General features: G+C 42.9%; 1 protein-coding gene across 2 annotated transcripts in view; it reads right to left on the reverse strand.

Moving 5' to 3' along the window:
- Positions 1-3107: 3107 nt before the first annotated feature.
- The window catches only part of PARL (presenilin associated rhomboid like), a 71612-nt gene continuing 48410 nt past the window's right edge, over positions 3108-26309 (reverse strand). For both annotated transcript variants that reach the window (XM_077481502.1, XM_077481501.1), the window contains 4 exons: positions 22064-22134; positions 15011-15112; positions 14305-14402; positions 3108-3485 (listed from right to left, as the gene is read on the reverse strand). In XM_077481502.1, coding sequence (XP_077337628.1) covers positions 3380-3485; positions 14305-14402; positions 15011-15112; positions 22064-22134 — 377 coding nt within the window. In that variant the 3' untranslated portion in view covers positions 3108-3379. The remainder of the gene's footprint in view (positions 3486-14304; positions 14403-15010; positions 15113-22063; positions 22135-26309) is intronic.

A 26309-nucleotide genomic window follows, 5' to 3' on the forward strand; every position in this document is an offset into this window, starting at 1 on the left:
TTTTTGCCCACAATGCAAAACGATATGTTTGGCGTAAAAGCAACACAGCTCATCACCCTCAACACACCATCCCCACTGTCAAACATGGTGGTGGCAGCATCATGGTTTGGGCCTGCTTTTCTTCAGCAGGGACAGGGAAGATGGTTAAAATTGAGGGGAAGATGGATGCAGCCAAATACAGGACCATTCTGGATGAAAACCTGTTGGAGTCTGCAAAAGACCTGAAACTGGGACGGAGATTTATCTTCCAACAAGACAATGATCCCAAACATACAGCAAAATCTACAAAGCAATGGTTCACAAATAAACGTATCCAGGTGTTAGAATGGCCAAGTCAAAGTCCAGACCTGAATCCAATCGACAATCTGTGGAAAGAGTTGAAAACTGCTGTTCACAAACGCTCTCCATCCAACCTCACTGAGCTCGAGCTGTTTTGCAAGGAAGAATGGGCAAAAATTTCAGTCTCTCGATGTGCAAAACTGATAGAGACATACCCCAAGCGACTTGCAGCTGTAATCGCAGCAAAAGGTGGCTCTACAAAGTATTAACGCAAGGGGGCCGAATAATTTTGTACGCCCCACTTTTCAGTTTTTTTTTTCGTTAAAAAAAAGTTTCAAAAATCCAATAGATTTCGTTCCACTTCACAATGGCGTCCCACTTGTTGGTGATTCTTCACAAAAAATACAAATGTTATATCTTTATGTTTGAAGCCTGAAATGTGGCAAAAGGTTGAAAAGTTCAAGGGGGCCGAATACTTTCGCAAGGCACTGTATATATATATACACACACACACATTTATCCATCTGTCCTCATTTAGCCATAAGAATGCATGTGCCTCCACTGTGGGGACACTTATTTTTTTAGTGTTAGGACCACAGATACCAGGGTGCCGTGACAAGGCTCTGTGGCAAAACGAGTAAAAACCCAAAAAGTGATGTTAATCAAATAACGAGTTAGGAGCAATTAATAAAATGAATCAAAAAAAGTAAAAGTGTGTTAAAGTCCCAAAAACATAAATGGAATAATGGTGAGTGTTCATATAAAAGATTCCAATGCAGCGCCTGTATGTCTGCAATATTTGCGAGTGGGTGCTTTTACATCCCAACGGAGAATAAAACCAGATGGCCTCTTACCGAACAAGATGGACCCCAGGTATAGGTTATAGGTATCAAACATGCCGAGATACACAGTGAACACCTGCGATATTACAGTGGGCTCCTCCCCGAGGACAGGAGTTGCCTTAAGCTACGTTTTTTCCATCATTTACCAAGCTGTGTACAAGCCTAAAGTGGAGGATTCATCCAGCTATGTTCCGGATCAGACCCTTCCTGGATGCAGTGACTGTATTGGTGTTGTCTAGGCACTTTGATAGACAGATCACCCATCCAATACTGGGACAGTGATCTGTCTATCAAGTTTCCTGCACAAGGGGGGAGGGGCTGTATATGATTGCACGTGGAGGGGAACACACAGCTATTGAAATGAAAGCTGTTGTTACGTATGTATCTCCTAGACCCCCCCCCCCCCAGTGCGCAGGGGTCCTTCTGATGACCTCCAACTCACTACTCAACAAAGTAGTGAAATGGAGATCTTCAGAGAAACCACCAAGTGCTGTGGGATGACCAGGAGATAGACAGACACTCTCCTAAATGCCAGTTCCTACAAAACTTTAGCCAGACAAACACAGTATCTGTTGCAGTGAGTACCTGCAGTAGAAGAGATATCCAATATCTTTTTGTTTGCTGACAGGTTTGATTATGTGTTCAAGCCATGTTACCTTTCACAAGATTATTGTACATTGTGGGGTTGCCTAACATACCCAAGTAATGTAATGACAATAGGAAAAATAAAAAGCACTCATTTGACATTTTTGAGTTTGACTGGATGTAAATTCAGAATAAAATCAGATAAAAAAAAAAAAGAAAAAAAAAGAAAAAGGAAATACAAAATGTATTGTACATAAATTTTAATTTATTACAATTAAGGCTCATAGGGGGGAAAAAAAGGAAGACAAAAAAGTAAAAATATTGACTGCCAAAAAAAAAAAGAAAGCAAAAGAAAGTAAAACTGTGGGGTTTATTTACGAAAACTGGATAGTGTAAAAATCTGGTGCAGCATAGAAACCAATTAGCTTCTAGGTTACTTCATCAAAGCTTAGTTGAACAGGCTGAAGTTAGAATCTGACTGGTTACCATACAGAGCTGCACCAGATTTTGCACTCTCCAGTTTTGGTAAATCAATCCCTGTATGTCTTCTTGTGTCTTTAATTTGGGGTTTCTGACTGTTAAAGGAGAATTGTCAAGAGACACATGGAGGCTGCAATTACTGAGCTATACTTCTGAAAATGTTAGCTGCCTGGCTGTCATGCTGACCCTCTTGCTTTAATTTTGCCCTTTTTACTTGAAGGGCAAGTTCACCAACTATGAAATGGGAAACTAACTCTGAAAACCCTTCCCACCCCAGACCCTGCTGCCCTTTACTAAACATATGCCACTCCATCACCTCCCCCGCCAGTCACTTTGAAGGGTTGCACACTCAAAATTGGCCCTACACAGCCCAGGGACCTGTATAGAATCATAATGCAAGCAATAGTGAGCTGTAACTGCTCAACATGTCTACGTGACTAGCCTCCCCAATGGGTGTCTCCCCTTCCTCAGGCACCAGGTCTCTGAGGAAAGCACGCTCAACAGATTCTTATGGTCAATGAGGTCCAATTTACCAATCACTGCTCACCATTATGTGCATTACGACGCTACACAACCCACTGGGGCAATGTAGTTAAGATTTTGACTGCATGGCTCGTTATAGCAGCTAGTGATGGGCAATGAACCAGCTAGATTCAGTGGGGACTGTGGACGAGGGAAAAGGGTGGGAAGAGTTTTTAAGAGTCATCTTTCTTATGAACGATTATCTTACCTTTTAAGTGTGTAGCTTGTTCCAGTTAAGTAACTTAATGTACTAAATGTTGGTGGGTTTGAAAAACAGTCAGGAAACTCATACATTTAAAAAAGGAGAGCAGCAGAAATGGCAGCACTCATATTTCCCTCTTCAAAAGACAACTTTTTTTTTATAACAGAAAGACGAGACAAATTAAAATAGCTTAGGACAAGGGCACATATGAAGTTTTAGTCTTGAATACAAATGGCTCCCTGCAGTTTTATGTATAATACATTTTCCAATAAGTAAAAAATAAATAATTCAGTCAAAAATACTCACTTCTTTTTTGTAATACAGATGTTCACTGGACATTTATTATAAATGACATATTTACTTAATTTTAAACACCAAGTTCTATCAAATTGTCTTAATAAAAGTCAAAATGCTAAAGCTGCCATCAGCCTGTTGTCTTCACCGATTATATGTTTGTTCTTGATTAAAGTCAAGTTCCTCCATTTCTTGGGGGCTTGTTTCGGAACTCGTGCCATATTTTTACAAAAGGCTCCCTCTTTTTCCAGATAAGCTCATGTCCATATAAGGCATACCAGCTGCAAATGTATTTAAGAATAGGTTAATAAATTCAGATGCTATATTCAACAGGAAAGGCTTTTTACTTTCCTGTTTAAAGTAATTATTGAAAGTACAATAATTGAAAGTAAAACTTAGAACATGATCCTGTATATACCAAGGAAAGGCGAGACTTTTTTAAAATAGGGAATTCACAGCCATTACTGCTTAACCACTTTCAGACCGGACCATTTTGCTGGTAAATGACCAGAGGTCTTTTTACACTTTGGCACTGCGCTGCTTTAACTGGTAATTGCGCGGTCATGCAATGTTGTACCCAAACAAAATTTGCGTCCTTTTCTTCCCACAAATAGAGCTTTCTTTTGATGGTATTTGATTGCCTCTGCGATTTTTATTTTTTGCGATATAAACGTAAAAAGACCGCAAATTTTGAAAAAAAAATGATATTTTCTACTTTTTGTTATTAGAAAAATCCAATAAACTCAATTTTAGTCATACATTTAGGCCAAAATGTATTCAGCCACATGTCTTTGGTAAAAAAAAAGTCAATAATTGTATATTTATTGGTTTGCGCAAAAGTTGTCACATCTACAAACTAAGGTACGTTTTCTGGAATTTACGCAGCTTTTAGTTTACGACTGCCTATCTCATTTCTTGAGGTGCTAAAATGGCAGGGCAGTACAAAACCCCCCCAAATGACCCCATTTTGGAAAGTAGACCCCCTAAGGAAATTGATAAGAGGCATGTTGAGCTCATTGAATATTTTATTTTTTTGCCTCAAGCGATTGAATAATGACAAAAAAAAAAATTTTTTTTTTTTTTTACACAAAGTTGTCACTAAATGATATATTGCTCACACATGCTATGGGCGTATGTGAAATGACACCCCAAAATAAATTCTGCTGCTTCTCCTGAGTATGGGGATACCACATATGTGGGACTTTTTGGGAGCCTAGCCGCGTACGGGGCCCCGAAAACCAAGCACCGCCTTCAGGCTTTCTAAGGGCGTAAATTTTTGAGTTCACTTCTCACTACCTATTACAGTTTTGAAGGCCATAAAATGCCAAGATGGCACAAAACCCCCACAAATGACCCCATTTTAGAAAGTAGACACCCCAAGCTATTTGCTGAGAGGCATGTTGAGTTCATGGAATATTTTATATTTTGCCACAAGTTGCGGGAAAATTACAAACTTTTTTTTTTTTTTTTTTTTTTTAACAAAGTTGTCACTAAATGATATATTGCTCATGCATGCCATGGGCATATGTGAAATGACACCCCAAAATAAATTCTGCTGCTTCTCCTGAGTACGGGGATACCACATATGTGGGACTTTTTGGGAGCCTAGCCGCGTACGGGGCCCCGAAAACCAAGCACCGCCTTCAGGCTTTCTAAGGGCGTAAATTTTTGAGTTCACTTCTCACTACCTATTACAGTTTTGAAGGCCATAAAATGCCAAGATGGCACAAAACCCCCACAAATGACCCCATTTTAGAAAGTAGACACCCCAAGCTATTTGCTGAGAGGCATGTTGAGTCCATGGAATATTTTATATTTTGCCACAAGTTGCGGGAAAATTACAAACTTTTTCTTTTTTTTTTTTTTTCACAAAGTTGTCACTAAATGATATATTGCTCACGCATGCCATGGGCATATGTGAAATGACACCCCAAAATAAATTCTGCTGCTTCTCCTGAGTATGGGGATACCACATATGTGGGACTTTTTGGGAGCCTAGCCGCGTACGGGGCCCCGAAAACCAAGCACCGCCTTCAGGCTTTCTAAGGGCGTTACAGTTTTGAAGGCCATAAAATGCCAAGATGGCACAAACCCCCCCCAAATGACCCCATTTTGGAAAGTAGACACCCCTAAATTTAGGGGTACACTAGTGAGACTAGGTAATAAATGGCGGGTGCCCTGAAACTATAAAAAAATAACTAACCAACCAGCGTCACCTGTAACAGTTATATGGTGATCAATGGTGAAAGGGTTAACTAGGGGGCAATTAGGGGGCTTTATGCGGTAGTATATGGGGGTCCCTGGCGCTATAAAAAGCTGCAGCGAACCTAAATACCTACCTGCCTAACTAGCGTCACCTGTGACACTAATACAGCGATCAGAAAAACGATCGCTTATTAGGCTGGGTTCACACTGGAGCGATGCGGGAACGCCACGAATGCGCGGCGGGTTCCCGCATCGCATGCCTCCCGGCGGCAGTTCACACTGCCCTATGCGAACTGCTGGGAGTGTCAGTGAAATGTTACTGACACCCCCAGATCAGTTCGCATATCGCAGTGCGATCTGCAAACTCGGATCGCATGGTGTGAACACCCATGCGATCCGATTCTGCTGCGGGCCAAAAAAAGGGTCCCGTGCGAATTTGCGGCGGGTGCGGCGGGTGCGGCGAATGGCTGAACTCGAATCGCACAGAGATCGGATGTGATTTGCACTGCAGTGCGGTGCGAATCACATCCGTTCTCATAAACCGCTGCAATGTGAACCCAGCCTTAGTGACACTGGCGACGGGGGGTGATCACGGGGTTAAACCTTTATTGGGGGGGGTTAGGGGGGTACCTTAGAACTAAAGGGGGCTAACCCTAACTGCCCTAACAGTTATTAGTCACAAATGACACCCGCCGGGTGATCAGGGGGTTAAACCTTTATTAGGTAATAAATGGCGGGTGCCCTGAAACTATAAAAAAATAACTAACCAACCAGCGTCACCTGTAACAGTTATATGGTGATCACAGGTGAAAGGGTTAACTAGGGGGCAATCAGGGGGCTTTATGCGGTAGTATATGGGGGTCCCTGGCGCTATAAAAAGCTGCGGCGAACCTAAATACCTACCTGCCTAACTAGCGTCACCTGTGACACTAATACGGCGATCAGAAAAATGATCGCTTATTAGGCTGGGTTCACACTGGAGCAATGCGGAAACGCCGCGAATCCGCGGCGGGTTCCCGCATCGCATGCCTCCCGGTGGCAGTTCACACTGCCCTATGCGAACTGCTGGGAGTGTCAGTGAAATGTTACTGACACCCCCAGATCAGTTCGCATATCGCAGTGCGATCTGCAAACTCGGATCGCATGGTGTGAACACCCATGCGATCCGATTCTGCTGCGGGCCAAAAAAAGGGTCCCGTGCGAATTTGCGGCGGGTGCGGCGGGTGTGGCGGGTGCGGCGAATGGCTGAACTCGAATCGCACAGAGATCGGATGTGATTTGCACTGCAGTGCGGTGCGAATCACATTCGTTCTCATAAACCGCTGCAATGTGAACCCAGCCTTAGTGACACTGGCGACGGGGGGTGATCACGGGGTTAAACCTTTATTGGGGGGGTTAGGGGGGTACATTAGAACTAAAGGGGGCTAACTCTAACTGCCCTAACAGTTATTACAGTCACAAATGACACCAATGCAAAAAAAAAAAAAAAAAAAAAAAAAAAAATGACATTGGTGTCACTGTGACTGGGGGGCAGGGGTAATTGGGGGGGTGATCGGGGGGTAAAGAGGGGGTGTGAGTGTGCCTGGCATGTTCTACTGTGTGTGTAGAGTGTTGGTGCAACTTACTGATCCGCTCTCCTCCGTGTCGGAACGAAAAATACCGACACGGAGGAGAGAATACATCACTTCCTCTCCTGTGTTTACATTACAGGAGAGGAAGTGATGTCACCGGGGATTTCTATTCGTCGGGAGCGATCGCGAGGGGGTGGCCATGAATGAATGGCCGTCCCCTCGTCCGGGATCGCTCCTGAACGAATACCGACCGCCGCAGGCACCGGGCGGGGGCCCGATCGGGCCCCCGACCCGCGGGAGGCAAGGGACGTACATGTATGTCCTTATGCCTGCCCGTGCCATTGTACCGACGTACATCGGCGTGCGGCGGTCGGCAACTGGTTAAAGTGGTATTAAACCTAAAAGCAAAAATTTCTTATATTGCAGCTTACCAATTCTTAGATGCGATGGCTGTATTGGTTTGCTTTTTAGGCTTTCTATTGTCATCTGGTAATTCAGCCAGTAAGTCTGCTGTTTTTCATAGCACAAACTCTCCAGCAGAATGTATCAGTTTACATGGATGAAACAAATCACCTAACACAGGCAATGGTTAATAAAATGATCAGCTTTTATTTCTTCCTGCAAAATCTTTATCCCAAAAGGAAAACAACTCTACTGTAACTGTTTATAAAGTATGAACTGGAGTTTGGCTTCAATTTGCAAGAGGTTCTAAATCTGCTAATACATTTAATACTACCCTCCCCCCAGACTGACAATGCTGCTGTGCCTTATGTGCTCATGTCTCCAGAGTTACATTGCACTAATACAGGTGGGGCATTACTGGCCAGATCACTGGGGGGAGGGGGGGGGGGGGGTGATGCAGACACATCTAATGATTAGTAAGCTGTAATACAATACATTTTTGTTTTTGGTTTATTTCCACTTTAATGAATGGATGAAAGCCCAAATTAATCAGTACAAAAAAGCGTTGAGGTCAGAAGGCAAAAAAATGCCAAAAAAGGCCAAATGTGGGCTAATAGTAAACAAATGATAAACTCAAGCTAGATGTGCAAAACAGGTGCTAACAATTACCAGTCTTAGGTACGAGAAACAAAGTGCTTATCTCCCAGGTGAAAACCGATAATAAGTTAATAAGAAAGAATATCAGATCATACATGTATATAAATAAAAAGTTAATATAAAAGCATATATCAAAGTGTCCATAAATGCTTCCTTTGACAAGAAAATAAAGTGCTAGTTCTGGTTAACCAAATTCTGTAAAGTGCTGCTAGTGGTAGATGACCAGCTAGGGACTGTGATACCGATAAAGCTAGCTGCTCGTTTTTACATTGCCTGATTGTTTTTAGGTTGATGCGAGTACCTGTCTCTCTTTATTTTAATCAATAAATATGCTGTAATATACTACACTATGGGGCATCCCTCCTGTTCTTAATCTCCACCTATGGTACACAGGCGAGACACATTCATCCCAGATACCTTAAGGTCATTCTTAAAGGGGACGCCAACGCTGACTGTAGGCAGGACACCTATACCAACAGGAACCTGGGCTACTACGCTGGGACGGTCACCAAGGACCCAAAAGACACATTTTTATGCTGTTACCTTACAGCAGTAAGGTAAGGGGACACCCATATATCTAATCAGCATGAAGGATCGCACGGGTCATCCACCACTAGCAGCACTTTAGTACAGCATTAGCAGTACAGAATTTAGTTAACCAGCACCAGCACTTTATTTTCTGTGTGTACAGAACCACTATATATTGCACTATATATATTCTTGTCAAAGGAAGCATTTATGGACACTTTGATATATGCTTTTATATGAACTTTTATTTATATACACGTATGATCCGATATTCTTTCCCATTAACTTACTATCGGTTTTCACTTGGGAGACAAGCACTTTGTTTCATGTACCTAACCTTCGAGTATCTGTTTATTTCTGACTAGATATGCCTCTGTAATGGCCTGAAATCAAACTGTACGCATGAAAACGTCCTTGACTGAAGGTGACCTGATTTCTTAGCGAAAAGCCCCTTTACGGAGGCAAAATAAAGCCCCTTCAACTAAACCATATCCAGGGTTAGACCCAGGTACTCCAAACTCTGGAGCCAGCACAGGGCCCGATTTCTCCATATAGAGAATCCATCTAAGATTTTCCAGCTTACAAATCATGAGTTCTGCCTTACCCGATGCAGCAAATATTCAGAGCAACGGGTCTTCCAGATAACCCAGTATGCACACTCCTTGAACCTTTACCATGCCCAGCACTGGAGAACACACTTTCAGGAATACCTGAGGAGCTGTGGCTAACTGAAAAGGCAGGTCCTCCACCACAAAAAACTAAGAATATTTGATGCACAGAAAAAAAAAAAAACACACGTCACATGAAGATATGTGTCCCTGATGTCTATTGACCCAAGTAAGTCCCCCTGCTGGAGTAAGGCCACCGCTGAACACAAGTGATGCGATACAAATTAACTAGACCTTTACAAACTTGTTTTAACTAGTTGCAGACTATGGGTGTGCTACACAGGTCCAAAAATACTTCACCATAATATACAGGAGGTGTGTAGCACGTCGAGTCTCACTGCCCTGCTTTTCGGACCCTCCTTCCCAGTATACAATTGTTAGCTTTGATTATTCAAAGCTAGGCATTACTGTATGCTCAGATAAGATCTATGCAAAGATACAAAGTAGCATATTGTTACTTTTTGTATCATTCTGTTCAATCATCTGCAGATCAAAAGATAAAAACTGCAAATCTGCAAATGAGGTCCGTTAAAGCAACCTGACAAAATACATTTTTTTTTAAACTGTTCCTCTGTTTAACCCCTTATTAACTTAGTTTACCCCAATCATCCCTAATTAACTCCTTATTCTCTTCAACTATCATTTTACTGTACATATCAGTGACACCTGCCAGTGCCAATAGTGCCACCTGCCAGTGCCAATAGTGCCACTGCCAATCAATGCCACCGCCAATCAGTGCCAATAGTGCCACCTGCCAATGCCAACCAGTGCAACTGCCAACTATCAGTGCCACCTGCCACTGGAAATCAGTGCCATGTGATAACCAGTGCCACCTGCCAATGCCTGCCAGTGCCACCGGTAGGTTTCTCGAAGCAGCACCTAAGGACACTATCAAAAAACTATAGACTAGCTAGGAGCAATAGGGGTTATAAAAAGGGGATGCCCCTGCAGCTCATTTGTCAGTATCTAATAATCTTAAGATACCTGCTTTAATAACTTAATTAACCACTTGCCGACCGCCTCACGCCGATGTACGTCGGCAGAATGGCACGGGCAGGCATAAGCACGTAGATGTACGTGATTTGCCTCCCGCGGGTCGGGGGCCCGATCGGGCCCCCGCCCGGTGCCTGCGGCGGTCGGTTTTCGTTCGGGAGCGATCCCGGACGAGGGGACGGCCATTCATTCATGGCCACCCCCTCGCGATCGCTCCCGACGAATGGAAATCCCCGGTGACATCACTTCCTCTCCTGTAATGTAAACACAGGAGAGGAAGTGATGTATTCTCTCCTCCGTGTCGGTATTTTTCGTTCCGACACGGAGGAGAGCGGATCAGTGAGTTGCACCAACACATCCCACACACAGTAGAACATGCCAGGCACACTCACACCCCCCCTTTACCCCCCGATCACCCCCCCAATTACCCCTGCCCCCCAGTCACAGTGACACCAATGTCATTTTTTTTTTTTTTTTTTTTTTTTTTGCATTGGTGTCATTTGTGACTGTAATAACTGTTAGGGCAGTTAGGGTTAGCCCCCTTTAGTTCTAATGTACCCCCCTAACCCCCCCAATAAAGGTTTAACCCCGTGATCACCCCCCGTCGCCAGTGTCACTAAGGCTGGGTTCACATTGCAGCGGTTTATGAGAACGAATGTGATTCGCACCGCACTGCAGTGCAAATCACATCCGATCTCTGTGCGATTCGAGTTCAGCCATTCGCCGCACCCGCCGCACCCGCCACACCCGCCGCACCCGCCGCAAATTCGCACGGGACCCTTTTTTTGGCCCGCAGCAGAATCGGATCGCATGGGTGTTCACACCATGCGATCCGAGTTTGCAGATCGCACTGCGATATGCGAACTGATCTGGGGGTGTCAGTAACATTTCACTGACACTCCCAGCAGTTCGCATAGGGCAGTGTGAACTGCCGCCGGGAGGCATGCGATGCGGGAACCCGCCGCGGATTCGCGGCGTTTCCGCATCGCTCCAGTGTGAACCCAGCCTAATAAGCGATCATTTTTCTGATCGCCGTATTAGTGTCACAGGTGACGCTAGTTAGGCAGGTAGGTATTTAGGTTCGCCGCAGCTTTTTATAGCGCTAGGGACCCCCATATACTACCGCATAAAGCCCCCTGATTGCCCCCTAGTTAACCCTTTCACCAGTGATCACCATATAACTGTTACAGGTGACGCTGGTTGGTTAGTTATTTTTTTATAGTTTCAGGGCACCCGCCATTTATTACCTAATAAAGGTTTAACCCCCTGATCACCCGGCAGGTGTCATTTGTGACTAATAACTGTTAGGGCAGTTAGGGTTAGCCCCCTTTAGTTCTAAGGTACCCCCCTAACCCCCCCAATAAAGGTTTAACCCCGTGATCACCCCCCGTCGCCAGTGTCACTAAGGCTGGGTTCACATTGCAGCGGTTTATGAGAACGGATGTGATTCGCACCGCACTGCAGTGCAAATCACATCCGATCTCTGTGCGATTCGAGTTCAGCTATACAGATAGTATGGCTGAATTCGCTCCGCACCCGCCGCACCCGCCGCAAACTCGCACGGGACCCTTTTTTTGGTCCGCAGCAGAATCGGATCGCATGGGTGTTCACACCATGCGATCCAAGTTTGCAGATCGCACTGCGATATGCGAACTGATCTGGGGGTGTCATTAACATTTCACTGACACTCCCAGCAGTTCGCATAGGGCAGTGTGAACTGCCGCCGGGAGGCATGCGATGCGGGAACCCGCCGCGCATTCGTGGCGTTCCCGCATCGCTCCAGTGTGAACCCAGCCTAATAAGCGATCGTTTTTCTGATCGCTGTATTAGTGTCACAGGTGACGCTAGTTAGGCAGGTAGGTATTTAGGTTCGCCGCAGCTTTTTATAGCGCCAGGGACCCCCATATACTACCGCATAAAGCCCCCTGATTGCCCCCTAGTTAACCCTTTCACCAGTGATCACCATATAACTGTTACAGGTGACGCTGGTTGGTTAGTTATTTTTTTATAGTTTCAGGGCACCCGCCATTTATTACCTAGTCTCACTAGTGTACCCCTAAATTTAGGGGTGTCTACTTTCTAAAATGGGGTCATTTGGGGGGGGGGTTTGTGCCATCTTGGCATTTTATGGCCTTCAAAACTGTAACGCCCTTAGAAAGCCTGAAGGCGGTGCTTGGTTTTTGGGGCCCCGTACGCGGCTAGGCTCCCAAAAAGTCCCACATATGTGGTATCCCCGTACTCAGGAGAAGCAGCAGAATTTATTTTGGGGTGTCATTTCACATATGCCCATGGCATGCGTGAGCAATATATCATTTAGTGACAACTTTGTGAAAAAAAAAAAAAGTTTGTAATTTTCCCGCAACTTGTGGCAAAATATAAAATATTCCATGGACTCAACATGCCTCTCAGCAAATAGCTTGGGGTGTCTACTTTCTAAAATGGGGTCATTTGTGGGGGTTTTGTGCCATCTTGGCATTTTATGGCCTTCAAAACTGTAATAGGTAGTGAGAAGTGAACTCAAAAAATTACGCCCTTAGAAAGCCTGAAGGCGGTGCTTGGTTTTCGGGGCCCCGTACGCGGCTAGGCTCCCAAAAAGTCCCACATATGTGGTATCCCCGTACTCAGGAGAAGCAGCAGAATTTATTTTGGGGTGTCATTTCACATATGCCCATGGCATGCATGAGCAATATATCATTTAGTGACAACTTTGTGAAAAAAAAAAAAAAAAAAAAAAAGTTTGTAATTTTCCCGCAACTTGTGGCAAAATATAAAATATTCCATGGACTCAACATGCCTCTCAGCAAATAGCTTGGGGTGTCTACTTTCTAAAATGGGGTCATTTGTGGGGGTTTTGTGCCATCTTGGCATTTTATGGCCTTCAAAACTGTAATAGGTAGTGAGGCGTGAAATCAAAAATTTACGCCCTTAGAAAGCCTGAAGGCGGTGCTTGGTTTTCGGGGCCCTGTACGCGGCTAGGCTCCCAAAAAGTCCCACATATGTGGTATCCCCGTACTCAGGAGAAGCAGCAGAATTTATTTTGGGGTGTCATTTCACATACGCCCATAGCATGTGTGAGCAATATATCATTTAGTGACAACTTTGTGTAAAAAAAAAAAAAAAATTTTTTTTTTGTCATTATTCAATCGCTTGAGGCAAAAAAATAAAATATTCAATGGGCTCAACATGCCTCTTATCAATTTCCTTAGGGGGTCTACTTTCCAAAATGGGGTCATTTGGGGGGGTTTTGTACTGCCCTGTCATTTTAGCACCTCAAGAAATGAGATAGGCAGTCGTAAACTAAAAGCTGCGTAAATTCCAGAAAACGTACCTTAGTTTGTAGATGTGACAACTTTTGCGCAAACCAATAAATATACAATTATTGACTTTTTTTTTACCAAAGACATGTGGCTGAATACATTTTGTCCTAAATGTATGACTAAAATTGAGTTTATTGGATTTTTCTAATAACAAAAAGTAGAAAATATCATTTTTTTTCAAAATTTGCGGTCTTTTTACGTTTATATCGCAAAAAATAAAAATCGCAGAGGCAATCAAATACCATCAAAAGAAAGCTCTATTTGTGGGAAGAAAAGGACGCAAATTTTGTTTGGGTACAACATTGCATGACCGCGCAATTACCAGTTAAAGCAGCGCAGTGCCAAAGTGTAAAAAGACCTCTGGTCATTTACCAGCAAAATGGTCCGGTCTGAAAGTGGTTAAATAGTTCTTGTTAAATGTTTATGAAGTTTGCTTTTAAAAACTTGACATAAAAGTGTTTAGCAAATGCAGAAAAAAAAAGAACCAAAAGCATGGAAGCTCACATCTATATCCTACTATCTACAAAGCAACAATGGTCAGATGAGCAGTATGAAATACTGAAATCAGTCCTCAAGTCACTTTAGCCCAGAGGAACAGCGAGCAGCTGAATCTTAAACAGGTTTGGCATAAACCTAAAACACACTGGGCAGTAGTTTTTAATTTACTAGTTACAAGTAAACATTGTAGGATTCAAGAACCAAAACAAATGTCAAGGTACGGGGGGGGGGGGGGGGGGGGGGGGGGGGTTAACTACTCACATTCCAAACAGAGCTCCACCAAGATGTGCTGCATGGTCAAAATACTTCCAGCCCAAACAAAGACCAACTGCATCTAAGGCAAGGATAGCCTTGAGAGCCTGAAAAAAAAAAAGAAAACAGCCAAAAACATTTGAATAAAAAAAGATTCCCGCTTGTAACAGATACAGTATGTCCCATGTACAGCTTTACCCCCCCACAAAAAAACAAAACAAAAAAAACATGCATTTAGAAAAGCAATCTAGTACAGTAGTACATTTCTTCCGTATTTGAGAAAATGGATCACTTATGACATCTGCTATAGTTTGGAAGATTTCAGGCAAAAGTTGTGCAGCAATGAGCAGGTGGCATATCAGATTCAGTTTTGTAAAATATATATTATGAAAAAAGTTGGGATAAGGTGTAAAAGCTACTAAAAAACAAAATGCGATGATTTTCAAATCTCAACCCCATATTTTATTCACAATAGAAAATAGAACTCAACAGCACTTACTATTTAATACTATTCAGTCCCTCCATGTACTGTCAGCATGAGTAAGCATGCACCTTTCACTTTAAGATATCACCCACAGTTATAATAGATGCACTGTATAAACTCAGAATAGCCCCTTTTCTCTTCTGGTTGAAAGTATAAAATAAAGCCAGTTCAAAATGATTAAAACTTAAAAAGCGAAAAAAATAAAGATAAAAAATAAAAAATGGTACATACGTTTCCAGCAGTAAATGTGAACATTGGAAGGAAGATAATGGCTAGTCTGGCTTCAGGCATCTTTGTACACACCGCAGCTAGAACTGTCATGATTGCACCAGACTGGAGGGGGGCAATAAGAATAAACATTTTCATACAAATATGTCATTTAACTTACTAAAATGTGTAATAAAAAGATGCAAAAAGCACCTACATTTTTTACTAACTTTTTTGTCATGAAATAAAAATATCTAAGCAATCCATTGCAGGCATGAAATCAATGGTCATTAAAGATTTGAAAATCTTTAACAGATTTATAAATTAGAAGTATAAATGATACATATATTCCTTTTCTACCCCTTATTTTGTTCCTTCATTAATAGACAGACATAATTATGTATTTACTGGAAGGGACAACCCTGAAGGAGATGAAAGGCACCAGCTGCATCTGTAGCCCCAAATCCCCAGGGGTTCTGACACCCCTCTATGTGCAGCTGGAGATATCTAACACAGACCGTATAGGGACAGCTGCTGAACCCAGCCATCTGTTTCTCATTTTTCCTACCCTACCCTTCCTTTTTATTGTGCAAATGTAGATAAAGACACAGGTGCTAGCAAACACATCAGCTAAGTGGAGAGCAGTTTACCTTTCAGTATATTTTCTACTGATCGGCAATGAGCTTCACGGAAACGTGTAACAGGAGCACCAAGAGAGGTGTACTTCCTAATATCTACAATGAAGTGTAATCTGCATGACCTTAATTAAATGCATAAGAGACTCTTTAAGAACAAACATCTTTGCTATGTTTTTTTTGTTTTTTTTTTTAAAGAGGGTTAAACTAAACAAGAAATGTAAAGCTGTTTTTTGGGGGGGGGGTTTTGACGGCATGTTTCACTAATGTCTGAGCGCTTTTCATATACTATAAGCCGTAGCATGCTCCAGCCTTATCTATTTGCATCAGATTTTTTGTTTTAGTTTATCTCCGCTTTTAATAATTGACTTATAGGGCTCCTTTACACGGATGTGTCCGTGCACAGAGCCCGCTCTGCTCAGTGTGGGATCGTTCCGTCGATCCCCACTGAGCAGGAAGATGACAGGTCTGTCTCTGCAGGGACGGACCTGTCAGAGCGCCGCTCTCCCCTATGGTGGATCGGATGGCGACGGACCATAGAGTCCGTTGTCACCCGATCCGATGACGGATGGAAAAATAGGTTTTTCCTCCTTCACACTTTTTCAGATCGGAGCGAGTCGGATGTCAGCGGACATGTCACCGCTGACATCTGTCCCTCCATAGACCTATATGGAGTGTTCGTTGAGGTCTGCCTAAAAAAAAAAAAAAAAAAAAACAAAAAAAAAACTGACAGGTGGACCTGAACGGATTGTGCGTCTGAAAGGGGCCTTACAAGTCAGTAGCAATTTTCCATCAAAGTAGAGAAATTATAGCGAATGACAAAAAACATTTAGCATGTCAAAGAACACAATAATCATGCCATAACAGAAGAACAATGTAGATAAAAGGAAATGGAATCCGTGCACCTATACCAGAGAACTAGGCAGTGGCATGTGAGATGCTTATACTATCTATATATAGCTATAGATAGAGAGATATATTTTGTCCTGCATAGCAAAGTGGTTAAAGAAATTTTGGCTTGCCTTTAAATTCTGGATCCTACAGGACACAGACTGAATATTTATAAAGCCCAGGTTACAGGCTTCTGCCTTCAGGTGAAAAATCAGTTTTTTTCAGCAAGCAATGCAACACAGGAACAGAGGGGAGGGGGTGGCTTGTGGCCTGTACTGCAACATAAAGAGAATTTAAATGCAAGTCGGATATCCTTTTATCATAATTGTGCAGTACAGGACACAGACTAGATATTCATTGCCCCACAGATGCGGGCAACAAGACAAAAAAAACAACTGTGCCAACAGGCCAAACAAAACAGAAAAGGGGGTCAAAGTCCCAACTCAGAGTGCCACTATGAAATTCTTGTGGTCAAAAACTGCACCCACAGGTGGCTTCTTTCAGATAGACAATGATAACCTTGACAATGTCCAAAGAAAGGAGAACAATCTCATTGGGATGCTTGGGAGCAGGGCACAAGGAAGGTAATGCAATGGGTTTGATTTACTAAAGGCAAGGTATACTGTGCACTGCAAGCACGCGTGCTCCAGAGCTTAGTAAATGAGGTAAAGCTTCATTTTGCAAATAAGACTCAATCACATGCAAGGAAAAAACAGCATCATTGCTTGTACACGATTGGATGATAGAAATCAGCAGAGCTTTCCCTCATTTCAGTGCTTCCTCTCAGATCTAGGGCAAATGCACTTGAAGTGCACAGTATATATGCCTTTAGTAAATCAACCTCCCTGTCTTTATTAAGGTGGAAGGCTTACGCCTTTTTTCCCCTAAGCTGATATATTTCGGATGCAAGACCACAGGATCTTTGTGCAGGATTAGGAAGGGCACCTTACAGGAGAGGGTCAAGGGGTGATATTTGCAGGACCAGACTGAGATCCTAAGGAAGCACAAGGTGCTGTAATGGAAATCTGTGATGCAAAACACCTTGAATAAAAGTTTTTATAGGGGAGAGTAAAGCCAAAGGCTTTTGGAATAGGATGGACAAAAATGAAACCTGTCCTTTAGTTAATAGTTAAAAATTACACCCCCTATATTTAAATTTATTAATAGTGCTATTGATAAGCTACCGCCATTTTTTTTTGGTGCAAACCCCCTAAACTGTAAATAAACTTGGTGATAAGGTGATAGCTTAAAAAGTGGAAGTAAACTTCCATCACTAACTTTTACCTATAGGCAAGCTTTTAATATGGCTTACGTATAGGTAGTGTAAATATCTCCTAAACAGGCACAGTTTAGGAGATATTTACTGTACATGCAGCCAGTGACATCACCGGCGCATGCACTCTGAAGGAACGGCCACTATTCTTTCAGAGCTCTGTGCCGTAAACAGTGAAGTCATCGCAGCTCCGGCCAGTCAAAGAGCCGGAGTCCGTGAACCCCGAAGCAAGACGAGTGAAGATGGGAGCATTTGCAGCTGACATCTCAGCACTGGAAGAGGGTTTTTTTTTTTTTTTTAAGGCAAGTTTAACATAGCACATTATGAGATTACCTTGTAAGTAGGGATGAGTCGAACACCCCCCTGTTCGGTTCGCACCAGAACCTGTGAACAGACCTAAACTTCGTGTGAACTTTAGAACCCTATTAAAGTCTATGGGACTCGAACGTTCACAATCTAAAGTGCTCATTTTAAAGGGTAATATGCAGGTTACTGTCCTAAAAAGTGTTTGGGGACCTGGGTCCTGCCCCAGGGGACATGGATCAATGCAAAAAAAGTTTTAAAAACGGCCGTTTTTTCAGGAGCAGTGATTTTAATAATGATTGAAGTGAAACAATAAAAGTGTAATATTCCTTTAAATATCGTACCTGGGGGGTATCTATAGTATGCCTGTGAAGGGGCGCATGTTTCTGGTGCTTAGAACTGTCCCTGCACAAAGTGTCATTTGTGCAGGAAAAAAAGTCTTTTAAAATCACTTGCGGTTAATTGTCGGGTCTCCGTAATACAGAGAACACTCAATGAGTGTTCTCTGTATTAGCCGACAATTCATTCATTCATTGATTAAAAAAAAAAAAAAAAAGCGTGGGGGTTCCCCTAAATTCAATTACCAGGCCCTTCAGGTCTGACATGGATATTAAGGGGAACCCCGTGTCAAATTAACCCTTCAGGTCTGATATGGATATTAAGGGGAACCCCACATCAAATTTAAAAAAAAAATTGACGTGGGGGTCCCCCTAAAAATCCATATCAGACCCTTTATCCGAGCACGCAACCTGGCAGGCCGCAGGAAAAGAGGGGGGGACGAGAGAGCGGCCCCCCTCCCTCCTGAACCGTACCAGGCCACATACCCTCAACATTGGGAGGATGCTTTGGGGGTCTGTGACCCCTCAAAGCACCTTGTCCCCATGTTGATAAGGACAAGGGCCTCATCCTCACAACCCTGGCTGTTGGTTGCGAGGGTCTGCGGGCGGGGGGCTTATCAGAATCTGGAAGCCCCCTTTAACAAGGGGACCCCCAGATCCCGCCCCCCGTTTGAAATGGTAAGGGGGTACAAAAGTACCCCTACCATTTCACAAAGAAAGTGTCAAAATGGTTAAATAAGACAAACACACTTTTGAAAAATTCCTTTATTAAAAATAAAAAAAATAAGAGAGATCCGTCGCTGGATAGCAAGAGTGGATTAGCACCGCTGGAATCTTTTTTTTATTTTTTTCATTTTTAATAAAGGAATTTTTCAAAAGTGTGTTTGTCTTATTTAACCATTTTGACACTTTCTTTGTTTCTTTCTTTCTTTCTTTCAGATTCTGATAAGCCCCCCGCCCGCAGACCCTCACAACCAACGGCCAGGGTTGTGAGGATGAGGCCCTTGTCCTTAACATGGGGACAAGGTGCTTTGAGGGGTCACAGACCCCCAAAGCATCCTCCCAATGTTGAGGGTATGTGGCCTGGTACGGTTCAGGATTGAGGGGGGGCCGCTCTCTCGTCCCCCCCTCTTTTCCTGCGGCCTGCCAGGTTGGGTGCTCGGATAAAGGGTCTGATATGGATTTTTAGGGGGACCCCCACGTCAATTTTTTAAAAAAATTTGATGCGGGGTTCCCCTTAATATCCATATCAGACCTGAAGGGTCTGGTATGGATATTTGGGGGGACCCCCACGTCAATTTTTTTTTTAAATTTGACACGGGGTTCCCCTTAATATCCATGTCAGACCTGAAGGGCCTGGTAATTGAATTTAGGGGAACACCCACGCTTTTTTTTTTTTTTTAATCAATGAATGAATGAATTGTCGGCTAATACAGAGAACACTCATTGAGTGTTCTCTGTATTACGGAGACCCGACAATTTAGCCGCAAGTGATTTTAAAAGACTTTTTTTCCTGCACAAATGACACTTTGTGCAGGGACAGTTCTAAGCACCAGAAACATGCGCCCCTTCACAGGCATACTATAGATACCCCCCAGCTACGAAATTTAAAGGAATATTACACTTTTATTGTTTCACTTTAATCATTATTAAAATCACTGCTCCTGAAAAAACTGCCGTTTTTAAAACTTTTTTTGCATTGATCCATGTCCCCTGGGGCAGGACCCAGGTCCCCAAACACTTTTTAGGACAGTAACCTGCATATTACCCTTTAAAATGAGCACTTTAGATTTCTCCCATAGACTTGTATAGGGTGTTCCTGCTTTTCGAATTTGCTGCGAACAGCCCAAATTGTTCACTGTTCGCTGAACAGGCGAACAGGCAATGTTCGAGTAGAACATGAGTTCGACTCGAACTCGAAGCTCATCCCTACTAAGTGGAGAGGGTCCTGCTACCCCAAAAGATTTCTGTTGAGTGTCCCCACATATAATCGGTGGAGTACTATTGAGTGTGAAGAGCATGTTTCACTAGATTTGCATGTGGTGAAGGAAAAATTGTCAGAGTAGAAGATTTCCTCCAGAGACACACTAAGCCCTTGTACACACGGTCGGAGAATCCGTCGGAATGTGTCCTATCGGACTGTGTTGTCGGATAATCCAACTGTGTGTGGTATGCATCGGACTGATTCCGTCGAAATATCCGTCGGACCCAATTTTCCAACTTGTTGGAAATATTTTCCGACCAACTGGTTCGATCGGACATACTCTGATCATGTGTAGAGAATTTTGATCGGACCAAGTGCCACACATGCTCAGATCAAATTCCTACATTAAAGCTATTGGCTACTAGCCTGAACGTAGTCCCATCGTAACGAAAGTACGTCATCACGTTCTGAATGATCGGATTTTTCGACAACTTAGTCCGACCGTGTGTATGCAACAGTTTCTAACAAGATCCGACGGACAAAATCCAACGGATTTGGTTGTCGAAATCTCCGACCGTGTGTACAGGGGCTAAGAGTGGACTTTGGTTGATTCATTTTTAGGTTAATTAATTTTGATGTTTATATGATTGTATTGTCCTTTAGGAGTACTAAGAGATAGAGATACGTTTTTGTCAAGTTCTGACAGCAGAAACGCAAAAATGCAAGGTATTCAATAGTGTCTGGGGTTAAAATGCCTGCATTCACACCAGACAAAAAAAGGAATTTTCAGGTACGGTAGTAAAGCTTTCTCAATGTAGCTTTCCTGGCCTTGAGTAATGCGGGAATGAGAGCCAGATATACCCCTGTCCAAGTACAGCCTTGCCATTAAAGCCAATGAGTGAGATGCAGGATGATTTAGGAGGCCTTGGGACAGCAGGTCTGACTTGTTTGGGAAAAGCCAGGGTTTGTATCCTTAAACCACACTGGAGGAAATGCATATTAGTCTTAACTAGGAGATTAGCAGGTCATCCAATGCTAGCGCTAGAGGATCCTTGGTCATGGCCACAAATAGGGTTAACTTCTTGTTTAACATGGAGACCAGCATGTCTGGGTGTTTCATTTTTAATATAAGAGATGGACTATGTTGGGATGGATGGACCATTGCCCTTTGTCCTGGTGATAACTGAAGAAATCCATCTTCCAATTGACCTCTCCTGGGATGTGAACAGCAGAGATTGCTTGGCCATGTTTTTCCATCAAGGAGATATTTAGACTTGCTTCCTTCAAGGCTGAACAGAATATTATGTTTTGCCAATGTCCAATCACCTGGAGGTAGCTGCATATTATAACCCAGCTTAAAACTATGCTGTGTCTTGTACTGTACACTTAGGAAAATTATATTTTGCCTGAGCCCTTACACATCGAACTTGAATTCACAAGAATATCTTACTTCATCTAAACAAATCTCATATTGATGATAAGACAGCATTTTTTTTTTTTTTTACTAAAGAGCTTTTCACATGTAAATTGTACCAACAAAATTAGGACAGTTGCTAATCGCCTACAAAAACTTTCAACTGTTGTTTCTGCAGTCCAAATGGTTAATTAAATTAAAAGGGAAGCAGGCTTTTAATACATACGCCTATTTAGGTTTCTAAAAACATGATTAAGGAAAATGCATAATATTACAATAAATAAAAATAAAATACATACAGCTCCAAGGGATGGGCCAAAGCGTCCTGTTGCTACTTTAGAGACATAGCTTGCAAATGAAGCTATAACACCTGCAAGGTCAAAGGAAAATCAGTGAAGCCATGTAATGATATGTACTGCTACCATGTCAGAAATCTGTAATCCTATTTTTGTTAAGTAAACAGGAGAAGACTTTTTTTTAAAAAAAGAACAATAAAGTTTACGTCAGGGTAGAAAAAAATAAAAAATAAATAAAAAAAACAGAAAAAGCCAGAAAAAGCAGTACATCTCTGCAATACAGGCACATTTCCCCATGTGTTATCCCTTTACAAAATCCTGCAAATAGAGAAAAATACCAGTTCATCTGCTAGAAATCCACTTCACTAACTCCTGTTATCAGCTGACAAAACAGAGAATTTTTATAGACTTAAAGTGGTTGTAAATCCCCTGACCAATTTTTACATATAGGTAAGCCTATAATAAGGCTTACCTACATGTACTGAAAATATCTCCTAAACATGTGCCGTTTAGGAGCTATTTGCCTTGTAGTGTGCTGATGTCATCGGCGCATGCGCAGTGAAGAAACTGCACTCCGCGTTTCTTCCCCAGCGTGTGCTGTGATTGGTGGCTCACGCACATGCGGGCTCCAGCCAGTCACAGAGCCGGAGTCAGCGGCCCCAGAAGGAAGAGGGGTGAAGATTGATGTGGCCTCCAGTGGGGACATCGCAGGCTTCGTTTGCAGGCAAGTGCCACATAATGGGCTAGCATGCGATGCATACTAGCCCATTGTGCTTTTACTATGCAGGGGGATAAAGAGGAAGTAAAACCCATCAGGGTTTACTTCCTCTAGCTGGATGGGGGAATCCTGCCCACTGAGCTATTGTATTCTGACAACGTGTAGACTTCCCTGCCGTTAGAATACACTGACTGGGGCTGCCGGCTAAAGCCAGTGGTGCTAATGAAACTGAGAGCATCCTCAGGCTGGCCTGAACTGGATTGGTAGTTTGACTTCTGTACGACCAGCCTGCCGATACATGTATCGAAATTCAGCCAGCAGAATTTCAATCCACGTATGGCAAGCTTTAGTGGTATAAACGACGCCCAGTTTTATTTTTTTTAAACAGTCTCCATAGGATTCATAGTATGACAAAACTAAAAATTTAGGTATATTAGTTATATGATGATGCCGAGACAATGCCCACAGACTAAACTTTGGGGTGAAGAGTAAAAGAGCCAGAGCAGGGGAGTCAGTTAAGTTATGCAGCCTCTTCCTGTACCTCCTAGACTTAACAAGCAGCCTGGAAAGGCTCCACTGCAAAGGTATTTTTTTTGCCCATGGTTGGGCTTAAACCAGTGTTAAATGTTCTGGAATGATTATGTCAGTCATCTGGATCTCAATCCAATAGAGAATTTATGGCTGGACTTACAAAAGGTTGTTCGCTCACAATCGCCATGTAAACTCCACAGCTGCATTTTAAGCATTTTAATAATGAATACAGAAATATTGCGGCATCTGGAAGGGCAAAGCTAACCGATACCCATCCACTTGGACTCAAAGCTGTAATTTTTTATCTAAAACATAAAAAGGAGGATGTAAACCTATGCTGTTACTTTGTGTCTTTTCACTGTAACCAATATAAAGCTGAATTCCAGGCAAACTGCTAGCTACACAGATAAAATACATAAATGGAAGCTACTTTACCTGCCAAAGGTTTCCTTTTCTTTTTACAGCTCTACCTGGTTTGTATGTGTTTTTTTTTCTTGCAGTTAAAGTGGTTGTAAACCCCCTCTGTGCAACTTGTACCTATAGGTAAGCCTTATAGGGTTACCTTTAGGTACTGTAAATATGCCGTGACATTTCTTCACTAGCAAGTGCTATGACTGACGCCATCTGACGACGGACATTCTCGGAAGGAAGAGGGGCGAAGACGGATGCGGCCACCAGCAGGGACGGCTCGGGCTTAGTTTGCAGGCAAGTGCCACATAATGGGCTAGTATGTGATGCATACTAGCCTATTGTTCTCTTATTTTGCAAGGGGGGGGGGACGTAAAACCCATCAGGGTTTCTTCCTCTTTAACACCTACAGTATGCCATCAGCATGTTCCTTGTTAGAGCATGAACAACGCAGCAAAGATGATTGGCTTCTCCCTTTGCAAGTCTTGTACAGTGGAATGCAAGAAGCGGATGCCAAGTCAAATTCAGGTACTTTACAGTGGTTACAGTTAAACATATGTATTGATGTATTAATGAATACATCAATAAATGAATGTACAATATCTGTCCAAAATTTTGCTTTACATCATTATGCAGAGATCTGGTTCAACAAACATTTAAGAGTATGTTCCTGTTGATTAGTGCAAAAAACAATACCTTAAAACGTACAGTAAGTTTAATGTTCCACGACAAAGGGGGTTGACACTTTTTATAGGCACATGTAGCGGCGGCTCCTGAAGAGCATGCACTATGCGGTTTTCAAAGTTAAAGTTATGCCTGAACTGCAGTTTGGTTTGGGTACAATTGTCTAAATTAGACTTCGGCATCAGTGTGACTGGACTGTGAGATGTTCAGCCTGGCAACATGGAGCACTGTCTCTTCTGGCAGGCATGGAACTATGGTCTGGTTAGGTGCTTAAGTTACTCTCTCTCGGAGCTCGCCCAGTGGGAGTGGCACTCTTGCTGTGCTTTCTGGGAGAGGGTATTTAAGATGCGGACGTCACGTGGTTCGGGGTTCCGGTCCAGAATGATGTACTGACTTCATGGTCCTGGTCCTCCTGACCAGCCCCCAGGAAGGCTATGGCTTGGGGTACGGATCCACCCAATTTTGATGTCTCGGGGCTGGCTAGCCCAAGGCAAGGAAACTAAAAGGAGGATTCTGAGGTGGTTGGGTACCGTCTCTGGTTTGGGAAAGACCCAGTGACTTCAAGCATTCCAGGGGAGGACTCTTCAGAACAAGACCACGTACGGGTTGGTTTCTTAGTAAGAGCCTGGAAGGGCTGAAGTACCCAAGAGAATCCGGTCTCGTGGATATCGCCAAGCTGGCTGAAAGATCCAGGTATCCTACAAGTGTTCTTCAAGTTTAGTTTCCCTACGTGTTCTACAACAACGTCTGTGGCAGAGACATTATCTTTTATGTTCTACAACGTCTGTGGCAGAGACTTGTCCCTGAGTAATCACCTTGTTGGCTGCTAGGCCTTGTGAGAGAAGGACTGTCCAACTTGAGTGAACATCCAGTTGCGAATGGCTATTCTCTGGATGCAGTCAAAGTAAGCAAGTTCTTCAGCATTTTGACTGACACTAAGAGTACCTGAATTTCCTTTCCAACCCTCTGATGCCAATTTAAGAGACTGTTCATTGTCTACGTTTTGCAAATAAAATCCATTCAAGTGGATCTGTTGTCAGTCTCTCGAGTTACTGGCCATCTACCACGGGACACCCCTAGACGTGAAACGAGGAGAACAGAAGGCAACGGTAAGCCCAAATCTAACCAGCAGCTCCTTCGGGGGTTAGTGCTACACAAATTATACAATATACTAATAAACCGTCTTTCAACACCTGGTCTTAACTTACTTTTTTTTTTTAAGCTATGTGCTGCAAAGTTCCCTGGGCCTACGTTTACATATGGGTGATGGTTAACAGGCACGTTATAAAATGCAATTTTATTCTGGCAGCAAGCAACCAAGAAAACAAATTGATATGGCTGGCCATAGATGGATCAAACAATTCTCCCTGCTGAGACATTGTAGTCTGACAGCAGGCATTCTCCTCTGTCAGAACATATGCAGCCTATTGGATGCAACTGCTGATTGAGAAAATTTCTTCCAAAAAAGCCCATTTGACAGAAGTCAAGTGTTAGCTCGACTTCTGTAGAGCAGAAGCAATCACACATGGCTCAGCAGCAAATTTAAATCCATCTACGGCCAGCATAGCTGTAATATACAGTATTCATAACCCTAGAAATATTCCACATTTTGTCATGTTAAAACATGATCATCATCATGGCATCATCATGTGGGGATACTTTTGTTCAGCAGGGACAGAGTTAATGAGAAGATGGATGGAGCTAAATAAAGGGCTATCTTTGAAGAAAAGTCTGCAAAAGACTTGACTGGGGCGGAAGTTCAACTTCCAGCAGGACAACGACCCGAAACACACAGCCAGAGCTACAATGGAATGGTTTTGATCAAAGCCTATTTGTGTGTTAGAATGGCCCAATCAAAGTCCAGACCTAAATCCAATTGTGAATCGGTCGCAAAACTTGAAAATTGCT

This window comes from Lithobates pipiens, unplaced genomic scaffold (assembly GCF_037356315.1).
Source record: "Lithobates pipiens isolate NorthernLeopardFrog02 unplaced genomic scaffold, aLitPip1_a1.2 Scaffold_16, whole genome shotgun sequence".
Taxonomy (NCBI): Eukaryota; Metazoa; Chordata; class Amphibia; order Anura; family Ranidae; genus Lithobates; species Lithobates pipiens.